General features: G+C 40.9%; 1 protein-coding gene across 2 annotated transcripts in view; it reads left to right on the forward strand.

Moving 5' to 3' along the window:
* The first annotated feature begins 3,624 nt into the window (after nt 1-3,624).
* Nucleotides 3,625-26,166, forward strand: part of LOC137277679 (TPR and ankyrin repeat-containing protein 1-like) — a 55,586-nt gene continuing 33,044 nt past the window's right edge. The window contains exons 1-8 of one of the 2 annotated variants that reach the window (XM_067809551.1): nt 3,625-3,767; nt 5,900-6,006; nt 6,726-6,982; nt 15,392-15,545; nt 22,925-23,266; nt 23,748-24,017; nt 24,582-24,832; nt 25,413-25,572. In XM_067809551.1, the coding sequence (XP_067665652.1) occupies nt 5,925-6,006; nt 6,726-6,982; nt 15,392-15,545; nt 22,925-23,266; nt 23,748-24,017; nt 24,582-24,832; nt 25,413-25,572 (1,516 nt within the window). In that variant the 5' untranslated portion in view covers nt 3,625-3,767; nt 5,900-5,924. Of the gene's footprint in view, nt 3,768-4,301; nt 4,358-5,899; nt 6,007-6,725; nt 6,983-15,391; nt 15,546-22,924; nt 23,267-23,747; nt 24,018-24,581; nt 24,833-25,412; nt 25,573-26,166 lie in introns of those variants that run through there. The other variant, XM_067809550.1, reaches the window with a different exon arrangement.

Raw genomic sequence — 26,166 nt, forward strand, 5'->3', positions numbered from 1 at the left:
CAATACCTAAGGGATTTTACGCAACTTCTTTATTTATATCATTCATTCGGCCGATCCACCATTTGATGAATAAAATGTAAATATCATGAATATTTTTATTGGCGTCTGTTTTCTCCTTTTTCAATAAGGTTGTTTTTTTATACATGTATCGTTTATTTACTATATATCTAGATGTTTCTTATCCCTAAGTTTGAAACTGCTTCTGTGTTAAACCTCTTCGAAATTTGTAAGCAAACGCTTTTCAAACAGCAGTGTTCGTTTTCTGTTACACGTGTAGTGTTTCATGGCAGTGTGTGAGTGAGTGAGTTTAATTTTACGCCGCACTCAGCAATATTCCAGCTATATGGCGGCGGTATGTAAATAATCGAGTCTGGACCAGACAATCCAGTGATCAACAGCATGAGCTTCAGTCTGCGCAATTGGGAACCGATTGTGTCAACCAAGTCAGCGAGCCTGACCACCCGATCCCGTTGGTCGCCTCTTACGACAAGCATAGTTGCCTTTCATGGCAAGCATGGGTTGCTGAAGGCCTACTCTACCCCGGGACCTTGACGGGTCGGGAGTGCGGAGGCTTGGTCCATGATGAGGTTCAATATACAGTGTTCCTCGGTCGTTTGTTCTGACCCTGACCCTGCTATCTCTTCCAGACTGTTTCACAAGCACACGGAAACGTTGAAAGACCGACCTTGTGCCCTCACCACGGATATAAAAAAGCTCTCTATATACGTCAGATTCGTGATAAAATAAATATTAAATTGTAACATCAGTCACCGTCACACCTAGCAGTAATGTGACACAGGTGAAACGGTCAACGGACAAAGTTCAAAAACCCAATACAGAAGTGCGCCGTGTGAGACAACTGTGTGTGAGACAATTGTAAGTGTGTGAGCCCGTCGTTACTAACGCTGACCTGTCAGCCATGCGCTGGTTTGTCTGATCTAGACTATAGTTATGTACTAAAACATTTCACCATTTCTCACTGCGGTGCATTATAGAATTCACTCACGCCTTGTCGTTGTAAAGTCAATTCACACACGTACCCATATCATCATAATTATATTATTATGCAAAGTAATACATGCAAATCCATGAAGGAATCATCTGCTAAACACTAAGAAACGCACACGCACAGACGATCAGTCCTTCATGCACCGATTAATCCTAGTACAGTGACGATCGACTCTAATAGATCTGAGTGTAAATTCAGCTTGTCATCCAATGCATGTATGCTGTGGAGCTCGCTATGCATGAAAGTTACAGAATAATTCACTAGCCAAGAATTTGAATGTCGGAACTCGGCAAGAGACCACAGAAACAAATGGCAATAACATATGTCGATCGGCATGACACAGGTTTCTTCATTACGCTGCTAATATGATTAACCTGTCATCAGACCATAACCTTGCACGAAGTCGAAGGGTGAGATATATTTACAAGAAAAATCACTATAGTGTACTCAGCATTATGCCAGCTATGTGGCGTCGGTCTGTAAATAATCGAATCTGGACCAGACAATCCAATGATCAACAGCATGAGCATCGATCTGCACAATGGGGAACCGATGACATGTGTCAACGAAGTCAGCGTTCCTGACACCTGATCCCATTAGTCGCCTTTTACGACAAGCGGGGTCACCTTTTAAGGCGAGCATGCATGAGTTGCTGACCCGTGAAGGTCTCGGGGTAGAATAGGCCTTCAGCAATCCATGCTTGCCATAAAAGGCGACTCAGCTTGTCGTAAGAGGCGACGAACGGGATCGGGTGGTCAGGCTCGCTGACTTGGTTGACGCATGTCATCGGTTCCCAATTACGCAGATCGATGCTCATGTTGTTGATCACTGGATTGTCTGGTCCAGACTCGATTATTTACAGACCGCCGCCATATAGCTGTAATATTGCTGAGTGCGGCGTAAAACTAAACTCACTCACTCACTCATGAGTTGCTTATACCCTGGACCTTCACGGACCTTCCAGTGGTTGCATGGTTGTGACATATTATATTCAATTTGTGTAGTTGAGGGTCTTATGCCATTATACAGATTCGTAAACGTTCCGTTATATGACATGTATTCAAACTAGTACTAAGGTAATATGTTAAGGTTTCTGATACAATCATGCTCTTCACATGTCAATTTGTTGTGAATTCTCCGGACTTCCCCGGTTGTTACCGAGCGCGAGAGCACCTTGACCTTACCAATAAAGATGGCGGGAAGTCTCGTCACGTATGAGCTGGCAGTAGACGTAGTCTATTTTATTGCCGTTGGAATTTCACTTTTCAGAAGTTGTCACGGCATGACACGTTCCACGAAGTATATATTATATGTTTTTGCAATATTTTCTAGCAGTTGGTTAACAGTTGATTTGTAGTTGTGTTTTTTTGCGTGTTTGACTAGTAATAGTGTTTGTTGGCTGTCTAGCTGTCTTAATTGCTTCCTCCCTCGCTCTTCGCTGTGTTAAAGTGGGTTCTTCTTTAATCTTAACCGTAGTTAGCTCTGGTGACTGTGACCAGCATGCAAAATAATAGTGTCCATGGTTTGTTTTTATTTCGGGAGACATTTTTTATTCGTATTTCTGTTGTTGTTAACTTCATGCTAAATTTCACTTTGGCCATATGGGCACGATGTTTCTCATGTTACTTTTTAGTAATGAACTAATCAGTGTCTTTGACTTAATTCCTTTTTTGACTTTGTGGCTATTGTTGCCTTTTGCTGATAAGTGATTGTCTCCTGTGGATGCAAGGGCAGATTGAAATTATTTTTATGAAATACTATCTTGACTAAAAACAGTGTCCTCAAACTATGAGTAATCCTTTAAAATGTTAATGTGCATTTCAGGATATGATTAAGACTCAATATCATAGATGGTAGGCTTGCGTTTTTTTCTCGTCCTTGTATTTCCCATATTAGTTACTGTCTAGCAGTAATGAAAGTTAACAATAACACAGATTAAGGATATTAAATCGTACCAGCTAGTATTACAAAATGCAGCGATTACTTGAAGTAAACATGCACACCAGAAGAATTGACAGTGAACTTTGGGGAAAAAACAGACATATGTGATTAATTGTTTTAAGGAATTGGTGAGTCTAATTGTGGATAATTAACCCCTCCTGTCCCATTTTTTTACTTTTGTTGTTACTTGAGGCAGGGGGACAAATTCATCTAAAGATGAATATTTGTCTGCTTTTGTGGCATTTTGAAGAACATTGTAATGATCCAGACAATTAAATAATTGCTTGATGTAATTTAGCTTTTTGGTAGGTGACACATATATATAATGCGCTGTTTGAGGAATGGTATTCAAATTGAGTTGGTTGATATGTGAATCTGTCTTGCATTTCTGTGAATATTATGTAATGGTAAACACAACACAGCCAAAACATGTCATCACCATTATGAATCTAAACATTAAACATTAAACAGCTTTGCTTTCCCATCAAAAGACTATACAGCTGAGTAAATCATATGCCAGTAATTGATTATCATTTTCACACTAGCTATAAATGATGGGATAAAATGAAAAAAAAGGTGGTTTTACTCTAGATCCTCTCAGAAAGAGAACACTGTCAACGTGATGATTTTTAAGTGGTAAGCAGATGTCAGGTGTACCTGAATTACCTCCCTTTGATGTGGGGATTTCCCTTTCTGAAACTAGATTACATTCCTCGAAGTTGATAGTCTATATTTATACATGACGGTTGAAATGTGTTCTTAACATCCTTTTGTGTGATTTCTTTACCTTTTCCTACTTTTGTGGAAAATTGAATCTGTGAGTATTGTTCTTTTGATACATGTTACCTAACCACATGACATATGGTCACACTGATTTGTAGGGATCCAGACATTTTGCCCTAGAGGGATAATATCACTTTGATAATTTTATTATCTTCTACATGGGTATTACCATGAATATGAGTCAAGTTTTGGATACAAATTTAATGAATTTTTGGGTTGAGAGAAACGTTATCAACAGAAATTCATACTTTTGTTCAAATAGGCATTGGAAGCATCTATTTTTGTGTTGCTTGCTTTTGGACACTTGAAAACACCTCTCGTTGTAGATATTATCACAATTTTAAAACATGTTGGTATCTTTTGATAGATAAGATGACAAACGTGGAACAGCTTTCATTCCAAAGCCTGTGATTAGATGATATATGTGTACTGTAGAAGTTTTAATATCTGTAAGCACTGATGATGGTGATAATACTGTCAGCTTGTGGTATGTGGTCAACGGGACTCGGCTCGGAATTCCACATACTGTATGTACTTATAATACACTGACGAAGACAAAGGCAAAGTTGAGTTCAAAGTTGTTTAGTTTCTTACGCAAAACACAACAAAGTATAAGTGAATGAGGTGAGCAGAGTTCTGGCTCAGCCCAAGGGCCTTTCCTTTGAGTGGCATAATCTTGCCATAGTCTTACATAATCATAGTCCTACACTGACACTCGGAATACTGAACATCTCATTTTCAATATCAATGTGAACATATGTATGCAGTTTTTTACAACTCAACTATGGACAGATAGAAAAACAATAACTCATGTGGTCTCATGTGTCTCATGTGTCTTAGCTACACTGTTTTTGTTTTGGTAGATATTTGGACAAAGGCTGTCCTGAGATAGACACTATAACAATGCCGATAAACACAGCCAAGACAAGTGCTGTCTTCATTACCAAAAGACAAACCTTCCTAAGGGCAGACCTCCCATAAGACCGACGCAGTATGTACACTAATAAGCTGAGCCATGCTGTCCACCCCTATTTAATAAATGAACTGACCCATAGTCTCTACAGAGTACAATATCAATACACTCAGTGTTATGTTTGATAGATTTGTAGAATCAGTACTCTGATTAGATACTTCTAAATCAGAGTTCCACTTCTGTGTAAACAAATCAGTGATAATGTTCTTTACCTTGTGGTTAGTCCATTCTACATTATTACACTTGTACAAAAATATCACGATGAATGAGATCTACTTTATTTGTTATCTTCAAGAAAGTAACTTGTCCTGACTAATTTTTCACTTGCACAGATTTTTATGACACAATGCATGATGTAAATGTTTACTGGACTATTTGTCAAGGAGTGATAATTTCACTCTCTACTAGTTCTACTTTATTATCATTGCAAACTTTAATAGCTTCATAATGAGCAGATATGAAATTCTAGGTTATTTGTACTTTGAAACCATAAATGGAAACGATCTAGTAGTCCACTGACAAGTAAGATACCATTATTTGATTGTCCACAAATGAAACTGCATTCTTTAACCCCTGGTATTGTTCATAGTTCTAAGAGTTTTTTCACATAATGATCTTCGTACAGATGTGAAGCTACATTTCTTACTAAATATGATACCCAGGTGATACCCACATTCACCCCCATGGGCAGGTATTAGAAATTGCAAATTTATGACTCCTCCTTTTCCATATATTATTCAAAGTTTCTTCAGAATCCAGTATGAAGGCACAAAATGCTTTTAAATGATGGATAATCCTAAAAAAAGAGTAAAAGTATGATCAGAGTTTGTATGACCTTTTCTAATCCTAATTTGCCTTTTTTATCAAGGAACATACCATTAGTTTCAAGGGGACAGCTTAATAAGCTTTATGCCACCAACCAACCATAAAATGTGTACTTTTGAGTCTGTCTTTTGGGAGGTCTGTCATGGGGGAGATACCTTGTAATACTTGAATCTTGAAATCAACTGAAACTGGAGACAGATTGGAAAGCTCAGTTAATAGAATTAATCCGTTATAACGGGAAATCAGCCTTTCAAGTTTCATAATGGGAATGTGTTCAGAAACACTTTTGATCGATTGTTAAACTCGTTTACTGCTTGTAACTGAGAAAGTTTCCTGCATCATGCTCAAAGATCATGTCTTACTTTCAGAATGTAGCCACAGTCATCTTGAGTGATGTCACGGCGAGGGGCCCCAATGTATGGGGGCCGGAAGAAACGGGCAAATTTCTTTGCCCAACAAGCATTTGAAATTGAAAGTGAGTAAATTTCAATTGATGTTGTTCATTTTTATTACATAGTAATCTTGAATAATGTTGCGCAGGAATGTTTCAGGATATACCTAAAGGTCAATATTTGACCCTATGTCTGCAGTAAATGACACCATATTGAATGATCCTATATTAATATGATAATGAATGCTCTGTTTATATGCGACGGTGGCCATACTCACTCAATAATCAGTAACTCATTCACTCTGTTTAAGTAAAGCATTGTTGACTGATATGAATATATAAATTGGTGATCCTTTTAGCAACAGACCCCACTGTGAACTTGTGAAAGATTTTTTATTTCATTTTAATCTGAAATATTCAGCAGATGCATTGTTAACATTTGAGTGTGTTTTTTTATACCAAAGCATTTAAATCTGTTACTGTAAAACCCAAGGAATATTGACGTTTAAAGAAGTTTGGAAATGGCTTGGTGACAGCATCTGTCGCTAACTATAATCTACTGTCTTGATTGATCTGTGACCTTCAGGCTGCATGTTCAAAGATTTAACGGGTGCGATGGGGTAGCCTGGTGGTTAAAGCGTTTGCTTGTCACACCAAAGACCTTGGTTTGATTCCCCACATGGGTGCAATATGTGAGGCCCATTTCTGATGTACCCACCGACATACTGATAGAATATTGCTGAAAGCTGCGTAAAACCATACTTGCTCACAAAATATAACAGCAAATTTCAACACTTTTTCAGTGTCAATAAAGAAGAACTCTGTCAGAGAAATGATTGATGTTGCCAAGAAATTCTTTGAAGATGGTCAATACGACCATGCTTTCCATCTCTGCAATGCAGCTGAACATAAGGTGTATGAGTTCTTTGAGTACCCAGACGGTGACCTCTTAATGGACCTCCTTGACATCCGTACTCAGCTGCTCATCAAACGAAATGATCCATTTGGAGCTCTTGACGATGCCTCACAAATGATGGATATAATGAGTGCGAATCCACGGGTATGTTCTCTTGTTCTTGTTTGCATTTGTTTCATATCTTGTGACCTATTGCTTGACGAAACTGGGTTGCCCAGTCTGTTAAGCAGGGGTTAAAAAATCCCATCATCCGATGCCCAGGACAAGTCAGTTTTCATTTCGAGCAATCAAATAATGGTATCTTACTTGTCTGTGGACTACTAGATAGTTTCCACTTATGGTTTCTAAATGCAAATAGACTTGGATTTCATAATGTGTAATTTAGAGCTATCATTCTTCGAAATTTTTCACTCTTTGATAAATAGTTCAGTAAAATTAACATCAAAGAATGTGTCATAACATCAGGGCAAGTGGAAAATTAGTCAGGACAAGTTACTTTCTTGAAGTCACTTCACTGTGGGAAATCGCTTCTAAAAAACATAATTGAACCCCTGTTAAGGCACAGCAATGGACCATGCAGGTCTGTGTCTCTGTGGTATCCCAGAAGCCTATGCTGCAAATCCTTGGCGTAGATTTTCAAAGCTCTCTTAGCTCTCATTGTTAATGTTAATTTATGGCACTTATGACTGTCTTAGCACTGCACGAGCTTTGAAAATCTAGGCCCTGGTTTTCCTCCAGTTGTGTTTGTGTCAACCTTTGAAGGTCTGGGTTTGAATTGATCTTCCGTAACCCATGCTTGTCGTAAAAGGCAGCTAACGGAACGGGTTGTCAGACTCGCTTACTTGGTTGACACATGTCATTGGTTCCCCGTTGCGTAGATTGATGTTCATGCTGTTGATCTCTGGATTTTCTGGTCCAGACCCGATTATTTTACAGACTGCCATCATATAGGAGGCCTTAGATTTCAGAAGCTCTCTTGGTGCTTTAGATAGTTGTGATTTAATGTTAATATATGGTGCTTTCAACTAAGTTAGGTTAAAGAGAGCATGAAAATCTGGGCAGTGGAATATTGCTGAGTGCAGCGTAAAACTAAACTCATTCAAAGTTTGGCAGCACCATGCTGCAGCATTACTTTGTTCTTTTCTTCTAAGTCATACTAACACAAAGAGATCTAACTGGTATACTGTACAAAACAGTGTTTAACCACTGCATACAAGAGTGACTTACAAGTCCCTCCTCTTCAGCCTTCACCTTGAAGTTGCATAAAATTCAAAATATATTTATTCATTTTATCATTCGGTCCATGTTTTGAATTTGAAACATTATATAATACTTGGAGGATTGTATCTTGAAAATAGTCACTGATGCTAGCAACGATACAATGTAAGGGTCTCTGTATTTGATGCACCTTCTATGTGTCAAGTTAGGGATGTAACTGTATGTGTTCTGTTGTAAGTGACAAACCAAATTGTAAATTTGTAAACAGAAAGAAATGAATATCTCATATATATATCTACATGTAACATTAGCAGTACTAATACTGGTTATCGCTCAAAATATGCAGATTGATAATTGGAGCTTAGTAATGGATCAATAATCAATCGTTGGGACACATGCATAGCATTGTGCAAACAGGCACTGATAATAGTATGATCAAAACTATCAAGGATTCTTGTTTACATTGCAGTTTGACTAGTATTTAAGTTGCCCTTCGATAATTACTGACGTAAGCCAGCTCAGTTGATTGACTGATTATTCATTCAAACATTTCAGCACTATTTGGCAATGTTAAGTATCATATCATACGTAAATATAATCTATAAATATATTCTTTCATGTTTTGTTTGTTTTAACAAAATATTAATGGCCTGGGTTCCATTTCACTAAGCATGATTAGCACTACAACATTTACAAGCCTATGATAAACTATGTTATGATATAAATGGAGGTGGCTTTTCAATTTCGTTTCATTTGACAGTTGTATTTCTTTTGACATCAGAAACAAAATCCTCATTCATTTCCAGTTTCAACAATGGCATCAGCAAGTACTTGTTATCATTATATACGTAACACTTACACAGTGTTTACAGATGGTGTTTCAAAGTAACAGGACTTCAGGTCATAGCCGTTTCAGATGTTAATCTGACCCTCTGAAAATTCACATGACCGATGGAATAAAAATTCATTTCATGACATGACTGATTTCACAATCTGACTGTAGCATATACACCTAACCTGTGTGCATGAATTTGTTTGTTGTATTCAGATGCAGTTGCTAGAAAGCATCAGGCAATTAAATCCTTTTCAGTTCATTGTGTTTCAAATTCTATCCCTTTTCCCAGTGTGACAAATTTAATAAAGATATTAATAAATGCAAGCTAACATAAACTCATGAAAGTTTGAATTGCTTGTTGTGAAAGGAAAGACAGAGTAAGAAATATCAAATAGTATGTGAAATGGAACTAGTGAAATATTTAATCATAGTTTATCGTAGTTAATTAACAAATGATCGTAGTTTAGGGTTGATAAGAACATTGATGGAGTGTATACATATAAAACATATGCATAGTTTAAGACTAATAGTTCTAAATACCCCTGTAGCTAACTAAGGAATGCATTCTTTTTGCTCTTGGTCAAGTTTTAAGTATGACACAGATGGTTTTAAGTATCATGTAAATAAAACATGGCAGTGAAAGATTTGATAATGAAAAACAAAAGAAAAAGATAGATAGATAAGACTATTTTGCAATTCAGATATCAAAATGTACCTATGGTGAGAATTAAAATCGCATATCAAGTTCAGACTGTGGCCTGGGTCAACTGTGAAATAGTATTTATCTTTTTTAATGTCAAGGTTGAACAAACATAGATGTATTTCATAGTGGCAAGGAACTTTCTCGACAAGTATTCAATCTAAACAGTGGAGGTATTATGTTACTAAAACAATTAAACAATGTAACTTTCTATGATTTGAGTATCATTTTCCTGACAGACTCTGCACCACTTCCTTGTTCACAGTGCAGGTTGGGTTCATTTGTCCAATGTACAATTATGTCGAAGGTCACATTGCCCAATTATGCTCAGTAAATGATCAAGTGAAATGTCAGATCAATTAGTAGTCAATTTTGATCTTAGTGGTTAAGAACAATGTGTAATATATGTGTAGAATTTAGTGAGTGAGTTTTGTGCACTTAGCAATATTCCAGCTATATGTGGTGGTCAAATCATGAAGTCTGGACCAGAGATACCATTGAGCATCAATCTATATAATGGGCGAGCTTTTTGTTGTGAGGGGTGATAACATTCCTTTAAAAATGATAGCCATTTACTGACACGTTTTGCTTTCATTTTTTAGTTTAGCCTAATTTCCAGGTGCAGTATGAATTGACACGGTATAGGTAAAGAGGGAAAATGCAATGAAAAATCGGTATATTGTCATGGCATTTCCTATGACAGAACACAAGGCAGTGCAAGTCTTGGGTGTCGTAGCATCTGTGAAGATTCTTTTTAGATATTATGTTATTTCTTTAATTCTTTAACTATTGCCGCATTAAAATCTTACAAATAGTTCCCATACTACCACCAGTCTCAATGTAAACAAGTGCCATACACTTATTATCCAAGCAATTAGTCAGTTGCTTCAGAAACACCAGTCATCATAGTTTGCAATAAAATATTTACCCGCATAAAATATGTCCATCAGTCAAGAGTCATTTTACATATGTGAATTTCTTCATTCATTTCTTATGAAGGTCACATGCAACGTGAAACACAACTTTGCAGATTCTGGTACCCTTCGGTATGCACTTACCGAAACAAATAAAAAAAAATGCCAATTCAACCAATTCAAAGTTGAAAAAAACGGGATGAAAAAAAAGCCCGCGAAATCGGAGTTCAAACGTTTCACCAAATTCCCCCCAGCACTGGGGCTAAAACTGGTTTCAACAGCTGTGCTGCACTGCGTCCATAACACATGCGCAGTGAATTGGTTCGCGGAGTTTGAAACAACACAGCGTCTGAGGTCGTGAGCAGTAGTCTAATTTTGGTTGTGTACACAAACAAGTAAATAATCTATTCGTTACGTAAAAAAACTTGTTGATTGTGGTAAGCAGCCTCTGTCACAGATAAAGCTCTATGTCTGGTTTATTCACACCTATATGTCTGCCTGCCTGTCTGCTAAAGACAACATGCAATACACAGCTTCAATCATTGACCACATGCAATTTGAACTTAACACCTATCAGACTATACGACATAAAGAAAATAAGTTGATTAATGACTCGCGCACCGAGTCCCATCTCTGCCTCATTATGTAATTAGGCACATGTGATACACATGACATTTTTTTATGTCAGGGTTGCAAACAAACTACATTCATTTTTTTCGGATGACTGGATCTGACAGAAACTGGTGCAAATTCTTGTCAGTTTCAGGTCCTGCTTTGTACTTGGACGAATGACAGATTCCAGCCATGCAGTAGTTTACCATCTCTACTAACATGATTTTTGATTGGATCGAGGGCAAATTCAGAGAACATGTATTTTCCAAACCCAACATCTCTATATACATTCTTCATGGATAACGACTTCTTTTAGTGTATATGATTTTGTTTGACAACAGTATATGAATCCATACTGAAACGATGCATCAAGTACACAAAAAGAAGTTGTTATCCATAAAGAATCTTATTTTCTTGTGACTGGCTATACTTCTAAAATGCCCATCAAACAGATCATCTTTCTGTACACACAATGAACCCTCAGCATATCAGCAAATGAAACAGCCAATCGGAAGCCATCGTTACACTTGAGTGCATATCCACCCGCTATGACTGGGTTCGGTCTCCCGAGGGCTTCGTTTCGGGGGAAGTAAGCCCAAGTACAAAATATTGCTCTTTTGAATCGCGATTTTATGCTTATAATTTTGTTTGTTTGTTTTTTTAAAAGCAGCAATGTATATTATATGTCATGAATAAGTGATAAATGTGTTTTAATTATGTTTGATTTTTTTGGTTGCATGTGACCTTTATGAAAGTTTAACACAACTTAAAGCTCGTAATTTAAATAGTTATTTATAGAGATTTGTCTCAACAAACAACATAATTCTGACCACCCAAGAGGATGTGTATGATAGAATTACATTACATATCTGTTTACTGTTTTGATAACATTATCTTGACAAATATTTCCCATGACAGACCATGTATTATCTAGCTTTATCTTTGTCTTCTGATTTTCATTCAACAGTTCTTTAACAAAGGTAGGTTGTGTCAGTTTGTTAGGAATTAACACAGAAAATGTTGTTAAGATCAAATATATGTTTTTGATGACATAAATTCCTGGATGAAAACGTTTGAAATGCTTATTTTGCCTCTCTCTCAGTGGTGTTCCAATTAACTGAAGTAATCAAAGGTAGGTGACAGCGACCAAACGACTAAGCAGTTGATCACATTATCTTATGATCAAACGCAAACGATTTTGGAACTAATCTTTGAAACGTTTGATGACAAAACATATCTTTGGCGTTGTCTGGGCCTGAAAACATGTTTATCTCTTAGAAAACGCACTTCACTACACCAAAAATCATGACTGAATATTTCTTGAAGACTCCAGGACAATTATGTTCATGATATATTAGTCATCACTTGAAGTAGCAAGTTGCATCATGTTATATATGTCTACAGTAACAACCTGGATAGGAAAATCTGAAAAAATGACATTGGTAATGAAGCAATCATCAGTTGTGTGATTTCAACCAATTCCCAATATTACCATCTCTGTATGCTTACAACTCTTTGCACACACCAAGCAGTGTATGAAATAGCATCTGATCGGCAGCCTGCTGTTTGCTAGTTACATTGCGGGCTTACAACTTTATTTCATAGCCAGCCCTGTGAGTCCATTTTCCATGTCATTGACCAAGGAGATATTTTGAAAGTAATTTACAGTTGTGGTAACTAGATGACATCTTTATGTATAGTTCATGATCAGTTAAACTGTAGCTACCACAGATCAGCCTAACCTTTTATATAACATTAAACGTGATTGGTCCGAATGCTTTCAGTGACCAAGTTTTTGTTGGATTTGCTGTTGTGCATGTGTACTATTCACAAGGATTGTGCTAATTGCATGAAGAACATGTAGAGACTATTCTTGCCAAAGACACTGACCATTCTGAAGACTTTGCCTGTTTATCTTATTCAGATGACAGTGACACTAAACGAATCAACAGGAACCATCAAGTTATGCTTTTGAAGTTTGCTTTTGCAAGTTTACCTCACCATAAGTAATTCTTTGATAACAGTACTTTAACACCTTTCCTCAGTTTCCTGTCTTAATACCGGGCTAGTTACATGTTCACAGGGCCAGCAACATTTTTCAGTTATCAGCCCAGTGTACTTCCTGGTTTTCTGTAGGAGTCTCATACACTGCACCAAAATAGCACCATTTCACACTGTTCTCAGCAATCACAATCTCATTACCACTGTATTATCCAATGACCCCAAGATCTACATAACTGACTTGTTCCAAGTTATATTTGACAATTAATTGCCAACATTTTGTTTTTGTTATTAAAGTGGTATGTCCCAAGGAAAGTCAGTGGTTACTTTTCATAATGTCTCAGATTTAAACTGTATCCAGCTATGTACCAGAGTGCTTTTGTTAATAGTAGAACAACTGTATTATACTAACCCAATAATAGTATTATCCCTGCTAAAATTTTGTGTGTGTGCGTGCGTGCATGTGCTGTTATAGAAATTCAGATAGCTGATTGCTATTTCCAGGTTAGTTGACATTACGAATGTACATTGTAATCTTACTCTAGGTAGAAAACAGTGCCAAGCATAGCAGGAACTACAACCCAGTTATCATGTCTTGTGATGTTTTTCAGCAAGTTGCTGGTTTTCAGTTAAAAAGTTTGTTTATTCCCCTCCAACAATATGACATAGTTTTGACTGGGTACAAGATACATGTAGCAGTTATGCCATGCATAAGACATACTGTAAATCACTAAATTTTTGCTTCATGATATTTTTGCGAGTGGCGACCAACAGACGTTTTTGCGTCACAATATTTTTGCGACTTGCCTAATTCTCAAAACATAGTTTAGTTTGACAATTTCAAAGCTTACTTGCATCTGAAAGTTTTATCTTAAGTAAATCCAATCACATATTAAAGTTTGCCGCTAATCTTGAACACCATTTAGTGGAGTACATCCGCATGTATGCAATCAGTGATATTTTCCTAAAAACAACACTTGCTGCATAGGCCATATAACCTTAAAACAGTTCAAAGGGATTAAATTAAATGGACTGACTCTAATAAATTGGCACTGATTAAGGACCAGTTTAGTCAGCGTCGGCGAAGCTGTTGATCTCCAGATAAGTGTCATGAAAGCTATCCACACCTGCTGGATTGTCTCAGCCTTTCAAACACTCTCCAAGAAATGTGTGTTGCGTGGTTGGTGCCTGTCTGGAGTATGGGACGTACTGATTGAGTGACTTTTGTTCAGGTATCCATTGTTTCTCATGTGACACATGCTAGTAATTAGTCATTCTCCGCGTTGTTGGCATTGCTTAATAAATGTATTGTCTGGATCTATTGTTAATTTATAAGTGGTGAATAATAAAGCGAAGATACTACAGGTTGTTTGCTGGTTATTCATTGCATTATACCATCAAATTGCGTCATATTTTTGCGAGCTTAAGTCATTCGCAATTTTTACAAAAATATCATGCTCGCAAAAATTTAATGATTTACAGTATATGATAATACTTGGCTTTTTAACTTTATGTATAGTGTGAGTGCACCATAATGTGGGACCCAAAAACTTGTTGTGCAGGGATTTACCTTGAGTCCTTTACTTCAGGGTTCCTGGGACTCATACTCTTAATTTTCAGGGATCTTGGGTCCAGTTCTTCAGAGGAATTGTAGTGTCAAGGTGACAGTAACTCCCAGGGTTTATGATAGACTTATGACTGTTGTAGTTCTACGATCACTTTGAGGAACGGTGCCCAGCACTACAAGATGGGTCCCCGTGAATGCGCTAATAAATTTTGTATACATTATCAATATTTATGGCTATAGCACACAGGAATTAGCAACCCATAAATCCCTGGTTGTGATGAGGATGATTGCAAATGATTGTATGGCCCATTTGAATAAGTATTTCTTCTGGCTTTTTACTTTGTAGTAGTTCTGTGATGATTTGCATTAGGATAGTTGCAAAATTATGGGTTGAATCATGTTCTGTTTCAGTCTGTAACTGTTTACTGACATTTTCTGTAGAATTTTGGGCAGAATATTAGCATTCAATGTCTACTACAGTAACCCCTGACAGTGAACAGAGAAAACCTGGTTATTTGATGGAAGGAGAAAACTGATGAATTTGACACATATGCAGTGAATTGAGACACTAACTTGTGTCACTGTTGACGCAATGCTACTGACCCTTTGTCCCGATAATCAAAACCTAAATGGTTGCCAGTTACCTATTACTCTTTAGTTGGGATTAAGTGTTCGGTAGTATGATGGAAGGATTTTCATGTTACAGAGTAACCTGCGGTATGCTCAGGCATTGCGGGCAAGTGGCAAGCTAGCCGACTCCTTTGGCTTCCTGGTTGGGGGTCTGAAGGATCTGTGTGCAACCGATGATGACAGGGTCACCTTCTTTGCTGAACTGGCTTCAATCATCCCAGATATCACTGGTAATGTTTCTCACAGTGCTTTCCTCATGCACATCCTTAAAGAATGAATTCACTCACACATTGTTTACCCTTCTAACCATACACATGAAAGACTTATGGTTAGTCTTACGTGGAACACATTTTTTTCTTGAAAAACGCATGGTTAATTAATAGGGTTTTCTGTTAATTGTATGTAAAATGTGTAACAAACTCGTCAATTTGCTGATTTCCTGATGTCAACAAAGACTTGCCAAATCGTTAAGTTGCAATCAAATGCTCCCAGGTGTCAGGTGATAGTATCACCATGCATGGATTTCCACAGAACCCCTCAGTTTGTGGTAAATATGTTGTTTGTGAGTGCGAGGCGAGCATTGTGGAAGCCTGTACATAATAGATCAGAGGGTTATCTAGGGACAGGGCAGGGCCCTGTAGTTCATTTTCAGAAGAAGTCCTCCTTGGGGTACATATAAGCATTTTTATGTCCATTAAAAATCCCTGCGACAGTTGTAACTATTTTGATAATAAAATATTTACAAAACAAAAAACTCGTTTTTGTCTTGTGGGACCACCTTTACAGGGCCCCCCAGGCACCCTACAGCCAAGAGCAGGTAACTCTGGCCGTCTACCTCGCACCTCACTTTTCATGCTGTCGTTCGACTAGAAAGACGTGTGTGGTCCATTTAGATAGTTTTTGTGCTATCTACCTATGGAATTATGAGTGAGAAAGAGTCAGTTACTGTATGTATGGTTCCTTTTCTTTCGCCCGGGCGTTAGTTGAATTTCTTGGCTGAAATTTTCATTCATGTATTGTTGTAACTTTGCCGGTCGGGTCCTATCTTCCTGTCATGTGGCAGGCAAGATGGCGGTCTTTATGGCTTCTTTTTAGTGCGGGAAGTGTTTCGCATGCGTCTCACTTATTCCAACGTGTTTCTTATTAGTATGTTTTACATGCTAAGATGCCTTAACCCATTTGTTCTTGTTTCAGTCAAAATGGGTAGGTTGGGTTTTAAGACTTTTAGTCTTTCATTGCATTACGCAATTATGTGTGTGCACATTTGTTACTTGCATTTATCTGCTTATACTTTGTTGTTTAGCTGGGTTAATGTATTTTGGCAATTTATTATCGCCCGTGAGTTTATATTTTGCATATTGTGTGTTTATATTGTGACTAGCTGACTTGGTTGACACATGTCATCGGTTCCCCATTGCGCAGATCGATGCTCATGTTGTTGATCACTGGATTGTCTGGTTCAGACTCGATTATTTACAGACCGTCGCCATATAGCTGGAATATTGCTAAGTGCGACGTAAAACTAAACTCACTCACTCACTACCATTAGTTGGATTGTTACGGTTTCGGGGTGCTCCCAAGCCTAGGGTCTAGGCTCAGGCACGGGTGCTGTCCCTGTGGGAATGTCAGATCCAAGCTACGGCTCTGGTGTCGTTTTCCCCGCTGGCTCTAGGGGTTTTGCACCGAGCACCGGACATCTCGGCTCTTCTGGGTCTGTTGTCCTTGTTGACGGGTCCCTTGTGCGTCAGGGTTACCGGCAACCTAACTGGTGGTTCTCGAGCACCGGCTTTGCCGCCTGCCTCGGTTCCGCTCAGTGCATCGGGTGTCCCTGCTTCGGCAGCCGACCCCACGGGGTCTCGGCACCCGGGTTTTTCAGTGAGTCAGGGGTAGGCCGACTCGGACAACTCGGCAACCAAACTGGCGGTTCGAGCACCGGCTTTGCCGCCTGCATCGGTTCCGCTCAGTGCATCGGGGTTCCTACTTCGGCGGTCGATCTCACGAGGTCTTGACGCCTTCTTTTCTCGGCGAACCGACGGAGGCCGATTCGGAGCTTTTCACTCGGTTCGTCCCCGGGGCAGGTACGCGAATGGATCGCGGTAGCACTAACGCCGGTGGTCATCCCATCGGACGCACCCGATTCCACGGAGTTTCGTCTTCCTGGGAAGTGTTTACTCCGTGCAGGGTAGCCGAGATCAAGGGGCTATGCCGCAGGTGGTCGTCCCTGCGGACGCTCCCGATCCCGCGGAGTTTCGTCTTCTTGGGGAAGCGTTTGCTCCGTGTAGGGTGGCTGAGGCTCAATTGCCTATTTTACCTTCACTCCTCAGTGAATCCGCTCCTGTAGGGTAGCCGTTCGCGGTTCGAGCTTGACCGGCTACTTGATGGGGGAGGATGCGCTGTTTGACCCTCCCGTTGTCGACGAGTGCGTGTACGCCTCGATCGCGCTTGGGGGGTTGTCTGGCCACTGCCAGGCGTCGGCTTGTCAGGGTCGCCGCTTGCCGCTTTTTACCTCATCGAACCAGGTGTTGTGCTCGGTTTCCGCTCCTTTGAGGAGCAATATCGGAACGCTGTGCAGCAACTTAAGGTTGCGGTGCACTCAGACTACCTCTCTGTCCTGCAGAGGCAGCTGGTGTCAAAGGAGGACGGGGACGAGGATTTTTCCTCGTCCACGTTAGAGCGGCAACTTACGGAGGTGCATTCACATTTGACGCGCGACTCAATGCGTTCTTCCACGAGTCAGATGATGTGTGCTGTGATGGGCCTTCGTAGGTTATGGCTGTCGCCAGGTATTCACCGGCTACACAGCAGGCTCTGCTGTCTCTGCCTTTTCGGCTGGGCTTGACCCTGTTCCCGGGGGCTTTGACGGGAGTTAGTGAGGCCGCGGAGGCCGTTAGTCAATTCAAGACTTCGGTCCTCAGCTCAAGCTATCCTGCGGCTCAGTCCAAGGATGCGCCGAAGTGGACTGCTCCACTACTGGCACGGAAGAGCAAGGGCAGGGGTAAAGGGAGTACCTCCGGAGCCCTCAGTTGTCCCGTTGCAAGCGGCAATCTCTGCCGTCGGCCGGGACACTTTGCCTTCTACCCGAAATTCCTGTGGGTGGTCGCCTCCCGTTATTACTCAGGGATGGCCACACGCCACAGTGGAAGCGAGAGCTTACTCCTTTTGCCGGGATTCGCTGCACTCCGGTGCCGAAGTCGCCGGAAAAGGTGGCAATCCTCCGTGCCGAAATTCAGTCTTTAATGGATAAGGCAGCCATAGAGATTGTTCTATCAGGACAGGAGGCTATGGGGTTTTACCCCACTTATTTCCTGGGAACCAAAAAGAACGGAGGGTTCAGACCCATTCTAAATCTCAAGGGTTTGAACAACTTGACAGAGGTGCCGGCTTTCAAGATACACTGTGGTTAGTGATCTCGTCTGTAGAGGCAGGGGATTGGCTTACGTCAATCGACCTCATAGACGCATACCTCCATGTACCGATGCATCCTGAGGTCAGGAAATACCTTCGGTTTTCCTTCGACGGGGTTTGTTATCAGTTTCGTGTGCTCCCCTTCGGCATTTCCACGGCGCCAAGGGTGTTCACCAAACTCATGCTAGTACCAGCTCAGGTCGCCAGGGCGCAGGGCAACTTTTGTTTCCCGTACCTGGACGACTGGATCCTCATGAGCGCTCTCCCAACACCTAAGTCGAGAATCCACACAGTAGGTGGATATTCTCACCAGGCTAGGTTGGGTTATCTATCTTAAGAATCAACTGGTGCCGACGCAGGATCTGGTTTTCTTAGGGGCGAGGTTCGAGACAACCCGAGGGGTGGTTTCTCTGTCCCAAGAGCGCATTTTCAAGGTACAGGGCATAGTGTTAAGGTTCCTTCAGTCCCTTATTGCCTCAGCACGAACGTGGCTTCAGTTGCTAGGCAACATGGCGGCGACGATGGACATAGTCTGGCGTGCACGTCGGAGAATGCGTTCCATTCAGCAGGCGTTAGCACAACAGTGGTCTCACTCGGAGAGCTACGAGAAGAATCTGGCTATTCCCCAGTGGTTGATACGTCACTTGCGGTGGTGGACAGATACTGGGAATCTATTCAAAGGTTTACCTCTGATGACCCCGGTACCGTCGCTGTTCAGATGGATGCCTCCCTCACAGGTTTGGGGGGATGCGTCCTGCGCGACCTCGCGATGTCGGGACTATTGTCTGACCAAGAGGCGACCTTGCACATCAATGTGTTAGAGTTGAGAGCTGTGACGTTGGTGTTCGAACGCTTCGTGGATCAGGTTCAAAGCCGAGTGGTTTGTCTAGAGATGGACAACCAGACGGAGATGTCCTACATTCTGAAGCAAGGCGGCATTGTTTCTCCGTCGCTCCTTCAGGAGGCGCGGCAGTTTCTACTATGGTGCGATCAGTTCAGCATACGGGTTATGCCTGTGTATCTCCCAGGGGTCGACAACGTGCGTGCAGATGCGCTCTCACGACATGTTCTGGCTCCCCAAGAGTGGTTGCTCGATCGGGAGATATTCGGGATTGTCTCACAGTTGTCTGGGTCGTTCTAGGTGGATCTGTTTGCCTCTGGAGTGACGAACCAGATTCCGGGGTTTTTGTTCGCGGATTCTTGATCCGAGAGCGATTGCCGCCAACGCCTTCCAGCTGGACTGGACGGACAGGATGTTGTCGGCGTTTACGCCAATTCCCCTGATTTCCAAAGTTCTGTCTCAGCTTGCCACCCAACCAGCGCGGCTACTAGTGCTTCTCGCACCTCTGTGGCCGTCTCAATGCTGGTTTCCGGTAATACTCAGGTCGCTAGTGTAGCCGCCTGTACTATTACCGTGGCGACCAAACTTATTATCCCAGGACGGCCAGCCTCACCCCAATCCCAGGATTCAGTGGGTGGCCTGGCCACTGTCCGGAATCGTCTCTTAAAGAGTGGAGTTCCTGCATCAGTTGCAGACACAATTCTGGCTTCGTGGAGGGACTCCACGAATGTACAGTGTGAGGATAGATGAGCCTGTTATGCGCGCTGGTGTTGAAATAGAGGGATTCTCGATCCCTTTTGTTCGACTGTAGTTGAAGTATTGGAGTTCTTACAGTCTTGTTTAGAATCTGGCTTAGCCGCTTCTACGATTCGAGGCTACTCCATGGCTATTTCAGCCTTCCACATACCCGTTGAGGGTGCCTTGTTGGGACAATACCCCCGGGTACAGCGTTTTCTTGCAGGTGTGGACAGACTGCGTCCGGTTGTGAAATTTGTCTCGAGTATTGGAATGGTTACCCACTCCTCTCATTTATGACTTGGCCAACCCATCGTTACAACTGTTAAGTTGGAAAACGATTTTTTAGTGGCGGTTACGTCTGGTAGACGTGTTAGCGAATTATACGTCATGTTTTCAGACCCGGAACTTACTATGTTCCATAAGGATCGGGTTAGCATTCGCTTACCGGATTCATACCGCCCAAAAATTCGATCATTCGCTTCGAATGACCGCGCCTATCGATCTAACTGGGTGCATGCTGCCTGCGTCGTCTGATAATACATACCATAAGGTTCATGTATTAGACGTTATAAAACCTCTTAAAGTTATATTAAGAGAATAGCCTTGCTCCGTAAGGAGAAACAGCTATTTTGCTGTTGTGGTGGCGGAATGGCTGGCTATCTGACTGATACACAGACGGTATCCCGATGGATTGTATCGGCAGGCTGCAAGGTCTATATACATAAAGGCTTATCTCCCCAAAAAGGGGTTGTCAGCTCACACAGTGAGAGCAGTGGCCACGTCAGAACTGTCATTACCAACTGAACAGACCCTCACGAGAGTGTGCTCGGTTCGGTCAGTCAGTTCCCTGTAGTAGACAGAATAGTTCTGCTCAAGCTGATTAAGCTTTGTTAGATAACTATATCTGTTTGCACTCGGTGTTGGGTAACTATCCATTCCCATTTTATCGGTGGTGATATTTGGTGATGGTTTCTTAGTCCCGCCCTCTTTGGCTGGATGCCTTACTTTCCTTTCCATTTCCCTGCTTAGCTTGCTAGTGCGGTATGGACAAGGTTCAGTTTGGCGAGTGTCCCGTACGTCCAGGTCTCCAAACTTTGATTTGGGTGGGGGGGTTTGTCATTTGGGATTTCCCAAATTCTAGCCAATGGGCATGTAAGCTTTGACAAGCGGGTCCTCAGCTTTGTCACGCCCCCGCCATGATTGACATCAGCGGTCAGGTGACCAGGTCGGTGCCTTTTCTATTTCCGTGTGATTGTAGATTTGCACTTCGATCGAATGGACTGTGCTGTCAGACAGAATACCACTCTCAATTGCTTCTCTTCGGGAGTCTGTTTAATGCTTATATGTACCCCAAGGAGGACTTCTTCTGAAAAAGAATTATACAAACCTGTAGAGGTTATGAATTCTTTGAAGAATGTCCTCCTTGGGGTACGGCCACCCGCCTCCCCTCATTCTGTCTGATACGTTCAGCATGAAAAGTGAGGTGCGAGGTAGACGGCCAGAGTTACCTGCTCTTGGCTGTAGGGGGCTTGGGGGGCCCTGTAAAGGTGGTCCCACTAGACAAAAACGAGTTTTTTGTTTTGTAAATATTTTATTATCAAAATAGTTACAACTGTCGTAGGGATTTTTAATGGACATAAAAATGCTTATATGTACCCCAAGGAGGACATTCTTCAAAGAATTCATAACCTCTACAGGTTTGTATAAATTTTAGTGACCTTCACATAATTTTCAAGATCATGGTGACATGTTGAAGATTTCAGCATGTTAACCTGCTTGTTAAGATGGTCAGCAAGATATCTCAAGAACCATTCATTGGACTTTCTTCATATTTGACATCAAGCTTCATCTAGGGAAGGCGCAAGGTCCATTTGATTTAGGTGATCTTCACTTATTGTTCAAGATAACAATGACGCTTTGAAGATTGCAACATGTTAAACTGCATGTTAAGATTGTCAGTGAGATATCTCAAGAACAGTTCACCGGATTTTCTTCATAGACTTTCAAGACTTAAAATGTTTATTACTATTTAAGCATATTTCGTACACTATGACATTCATATCAAGATCAAAGTGAGTCTTGAAAATATTTGTTCATTTGAACTACTACACAGCAATATATCAAGAGAGGTTCACTGGTCATGTTTTTGTTGACATGTAATTTCATCTTAAACTAAAACTTTCACTATCATTACTTTTTAAGTTTGATTTGATAATTTGCGAGGGGGGGATTATGTCACCTGAGTGACAACTTAGTTATCTTAAAAATGCTGTTCATTTAATAATTCAGCTGTTTCAAAGGGTCAAACTCAGTTTGAAATTTGAGTAAGAACTAAAGTCTGTTTCAAGAAATCTGGGCAGGAACATAATTCAGAAGTTTTTTAATAATACCCAAATTTTGTATTTTGTGAAACTGAATTTTATTTTATAAAACAATTAATTCCATCACAAAAAGTCATTATATAGACCTATGGTCTAAATTTCTGATTATAGATCTTTTTCGCTAACTCTAAAAATGAATCCCTTTCAGTGAGATATTTTCCATAGATTTTTCTGACGTTTAGTGTTACTTCATTTGTCACAAATGTTATAATAAAATAAACCCTTTAATTATTTACTTTTCCAGTTAGTGATGACAGCGTTTATAACGATGTTGACGTCCCCAGCTCACCCCAGTTCTGGTCTCTTGTCCTGAAGGAACTGGCCAAGGTCAACAGATGGCAGGCAGTGTCTCTGCTCATCCTGGGCCTCACCAATGGGCAAGATTGTCCACTGGATTGTGTTGCCTCTGAAGCTTCGACTGCTGGTATCATTGTCTCGGGGCTGCTCAAGCACCTGTCTGATGTGGAACTGAAGACCTGGGGCATAAAGCTTGCTATCTGTCTGCTGAAGAAGGGTGCAGCCATAGAGACTATTGCAGCTGATGCACCAGTGCCTATTACTGCTGTTAAATTGGCCATTAGAACAGGTACAGGGGTAATTTTTATTCGTATGCAATGACTAACAGGATGGGTTGGTCAGGCTCGCATACTTGTTTGACGTGTCTTCATATCCTGGTTGTGTAGATGGATGCTTGTGCTGTTGATCACTTCATTATCTACAGACCTCCATATAGTGCATTTCTGTGAGTAAGTTAAAATTTAGTCATCTTTTCAAGTGTCTCAGCCATGTTGTGAGTATGAAAACTATAATGTTGATAAAATAATTTAAAAGGAAAAAAAAAATGTCAAAAATGGGCAGTAAGATAGACAGCTAGGATATCACAGCTTTTCATAGACCCAGCAAGCAAAGTTAAATCTAGGGTTATCTCTGATCAATAGTCTTCAAGATCAGTGACTAGTCAAAATCTTGGATGACTGGTGATATTTTCGTTTGAGAAGAGAAACATTCATGGTCATCAGATAAAAGTATTTAGTGGTGACATTTATGATTACCTTTGACTTTATCAGGCAACAACGAGCTGTTCAGATATGTGATGGAAACAAGCTCCAAGTTCCGGCTGCAGATTGACAATAAGGACAAGAATGGAGACACACCACTCCACGTCCTGGTGAAGTCTGGGAAGACGAACTCTTTCAGTGGAGAAGCCCTCCTCAAGTTGCTGCTCAATTACGGAGCAACTGTCAACGTTCAAGACTCAGGTGGAAAAGAACCTGTTGACTACCTGGACTCCAAAACACAGGTGTATGCTCACCTGAGACATGCAGCTAGCAATTCAGGTATCTTGCATGTAGCACTGAGCACCTGAACACATTTGATGCTGTTTTTTTTTTTCAGGTGACATTTGCATCTCCAGCTTGTGAAAGTCACTGATTTGGTTGACACATGATCATATCACATTTATGTAGATAGATGTTCATGCTTTTGGTCACTGGTTAACCCATGCTTGCTATGAAAGGCAACTATGCTTGTCATAAGAGGCGACTAACAGGATCGGGTGGTCAGGCTTGCTGACTTCTTTAAGACACGTCATCGGTTCCCAATTGCGCAGACTGAAGTTCATGCTGTTGATCACTGGATTGTCTGGTCCAGACCAGACTACAGCCCGTCGCCATATAACTGGAATATTGCTGAGTGCGGCGTAAAGTTGAACTCACTCACTGGTCCAGACTCGATGATATACAGGCTGCTACCATACAGCTGGAACAATGCTAAGTGTGGCATTAAAGATACCAAGCAAACCAACCTCCAGCTTTGAAAACCGTAAGGCCATGCGGTAGCCTAAATGTTAAGTCATTCACATTCTAAACTACTCTCTTTCACTCCCTCATTACATATTACAGAGGGTACTATAAGGAAGAGGATAGCTGGAATGAAAGAACAAGGAAACAAAGCCCAACAAGAAAAGGACCACTTCAATGCTATCAGATGGTACAAGGAGGCAATCGCCTTAGCCTTGACAGTACCCAACATGAAACAAGACTTGGCAGTCCTTCACAGTAACTGTTCCGCTGTCTACTTCAGCTTGGGAATGTACACTGATGCTGAGAGATCTGCTGTAGAGGCTCTTGCTAGTGATCCCAAATTCACCAAGGTAGGTATCAACAGCAATAATTGTAAGTTTCTGTTTACGGATATCCAGATGGTTCTATTTTGTAAACTCGCGTATGTCCAAGTTAGAATTGGTCTTTGGTAACCAATGCTTGCTGTGAGAGGCAACTAAAGGGATTGGATGGTTAGGCTTGCTTACTTCATTGACACATGTCGTTGATTCCCAATTGGGTAGATTAATGCTAATGCTGTTGATCACTGGATTGTCTGCTGGAGACTCCACTATTTACAGACAGCTACCATATAGCTGGAATTTTGCTGAGTGCAGTGTGAAACTAAACTCACTCACTCACTCACTCCCTGTTACAGTGAACAGTCTGTTTAGAGAAGTGAAGAACTATACTTCATTTGCTCGAGCATGTCTACTTCTGCCTTTTTATCCTTTGAAACACATGTTGGTAGAAGTAAGCTATAAGACCCTTCTTCACTTCCCCTGTATAGGTGCAATGTGTGAAGCCCGTTTCGGTGTTCCCCTGCCATAATATTGCAGGATTCTTGCTTAAAGTGACTAAAAGCCCAATAACTTATCATATACAATTCTAGATGAATTGTTGTGTTGCCAGGGTTATTGGAGGAAAGGTCAAGCCTTGAAGCAGTTGGGTCGAATTCAAGAATCACTTGCAGCATTTATCCATGCCATGCAGAAAACAGCAACCACCAATGATGACAAAGTCCGTTTTCTTACCGAAGTTGCTGATCTGCTACCCCTGATGGTCCAGAAAAGTAATCATTCATTACAGTTGATTAGACTGCCTTCATGGTGTAGTGGTTAAAGTGTCTGCCAGAGAGAGGAATGTCGCGGGTTTTATCCCTGCTGCATCATACCAAAACAATAAGGACTGATCGGCTCAGTGTCAGTATAATGTGTCTGAGAGGGGTATTCATGCTTAAATACAGCATGGCATCTCAGTGAGCTAGCACTATAAAACCAGCTGAAGTCTGGTCTAGTACAACAAGCTACATATACACACTCTTGCACGTTGTCATACAGAATATTCTTAAGTGTGATTTTAAACCCCTTTTCACTTTACCTCACATTACAATTGTTTAAAGAACTAATAGTGCTGGACATTGCTCATTATTAGCAGACAGATAATGTGAGTGCAGTAATCAGTCAATAATCAGTTGAAATTACAAACCCTGACACGAAAGTCATGTGGATAGTAACAGGACACAATCAGGTTTGGCCTGCAGCCATACACACATGGTTACACATCACAATAAAAGTGAAATAATTGTTCAGCCCATTTCTACTCAGCACTGGGTGGTGGGGTAGCCTTGTTCTTAAAGCATTTACTTGTCACACCAAAGGCCCAG

The sequence above is a fragment of the Haliotis asinina genome, chromosome 3 (genome assembly GCF_037392515.1).
Source record: "Haliotis asinina isolate JCU_RB_2024 chromosome 3, JCU_Hal_asi_v2, whole genome shotgun sequence".
NCBI classification, from domain to species: domain Eukaryota; kingdom Metazoa; phylum Mollusca; class Gastropoda; order Lepetellida; family Haliotidae; genus Haliotis; species Haliotis asinina.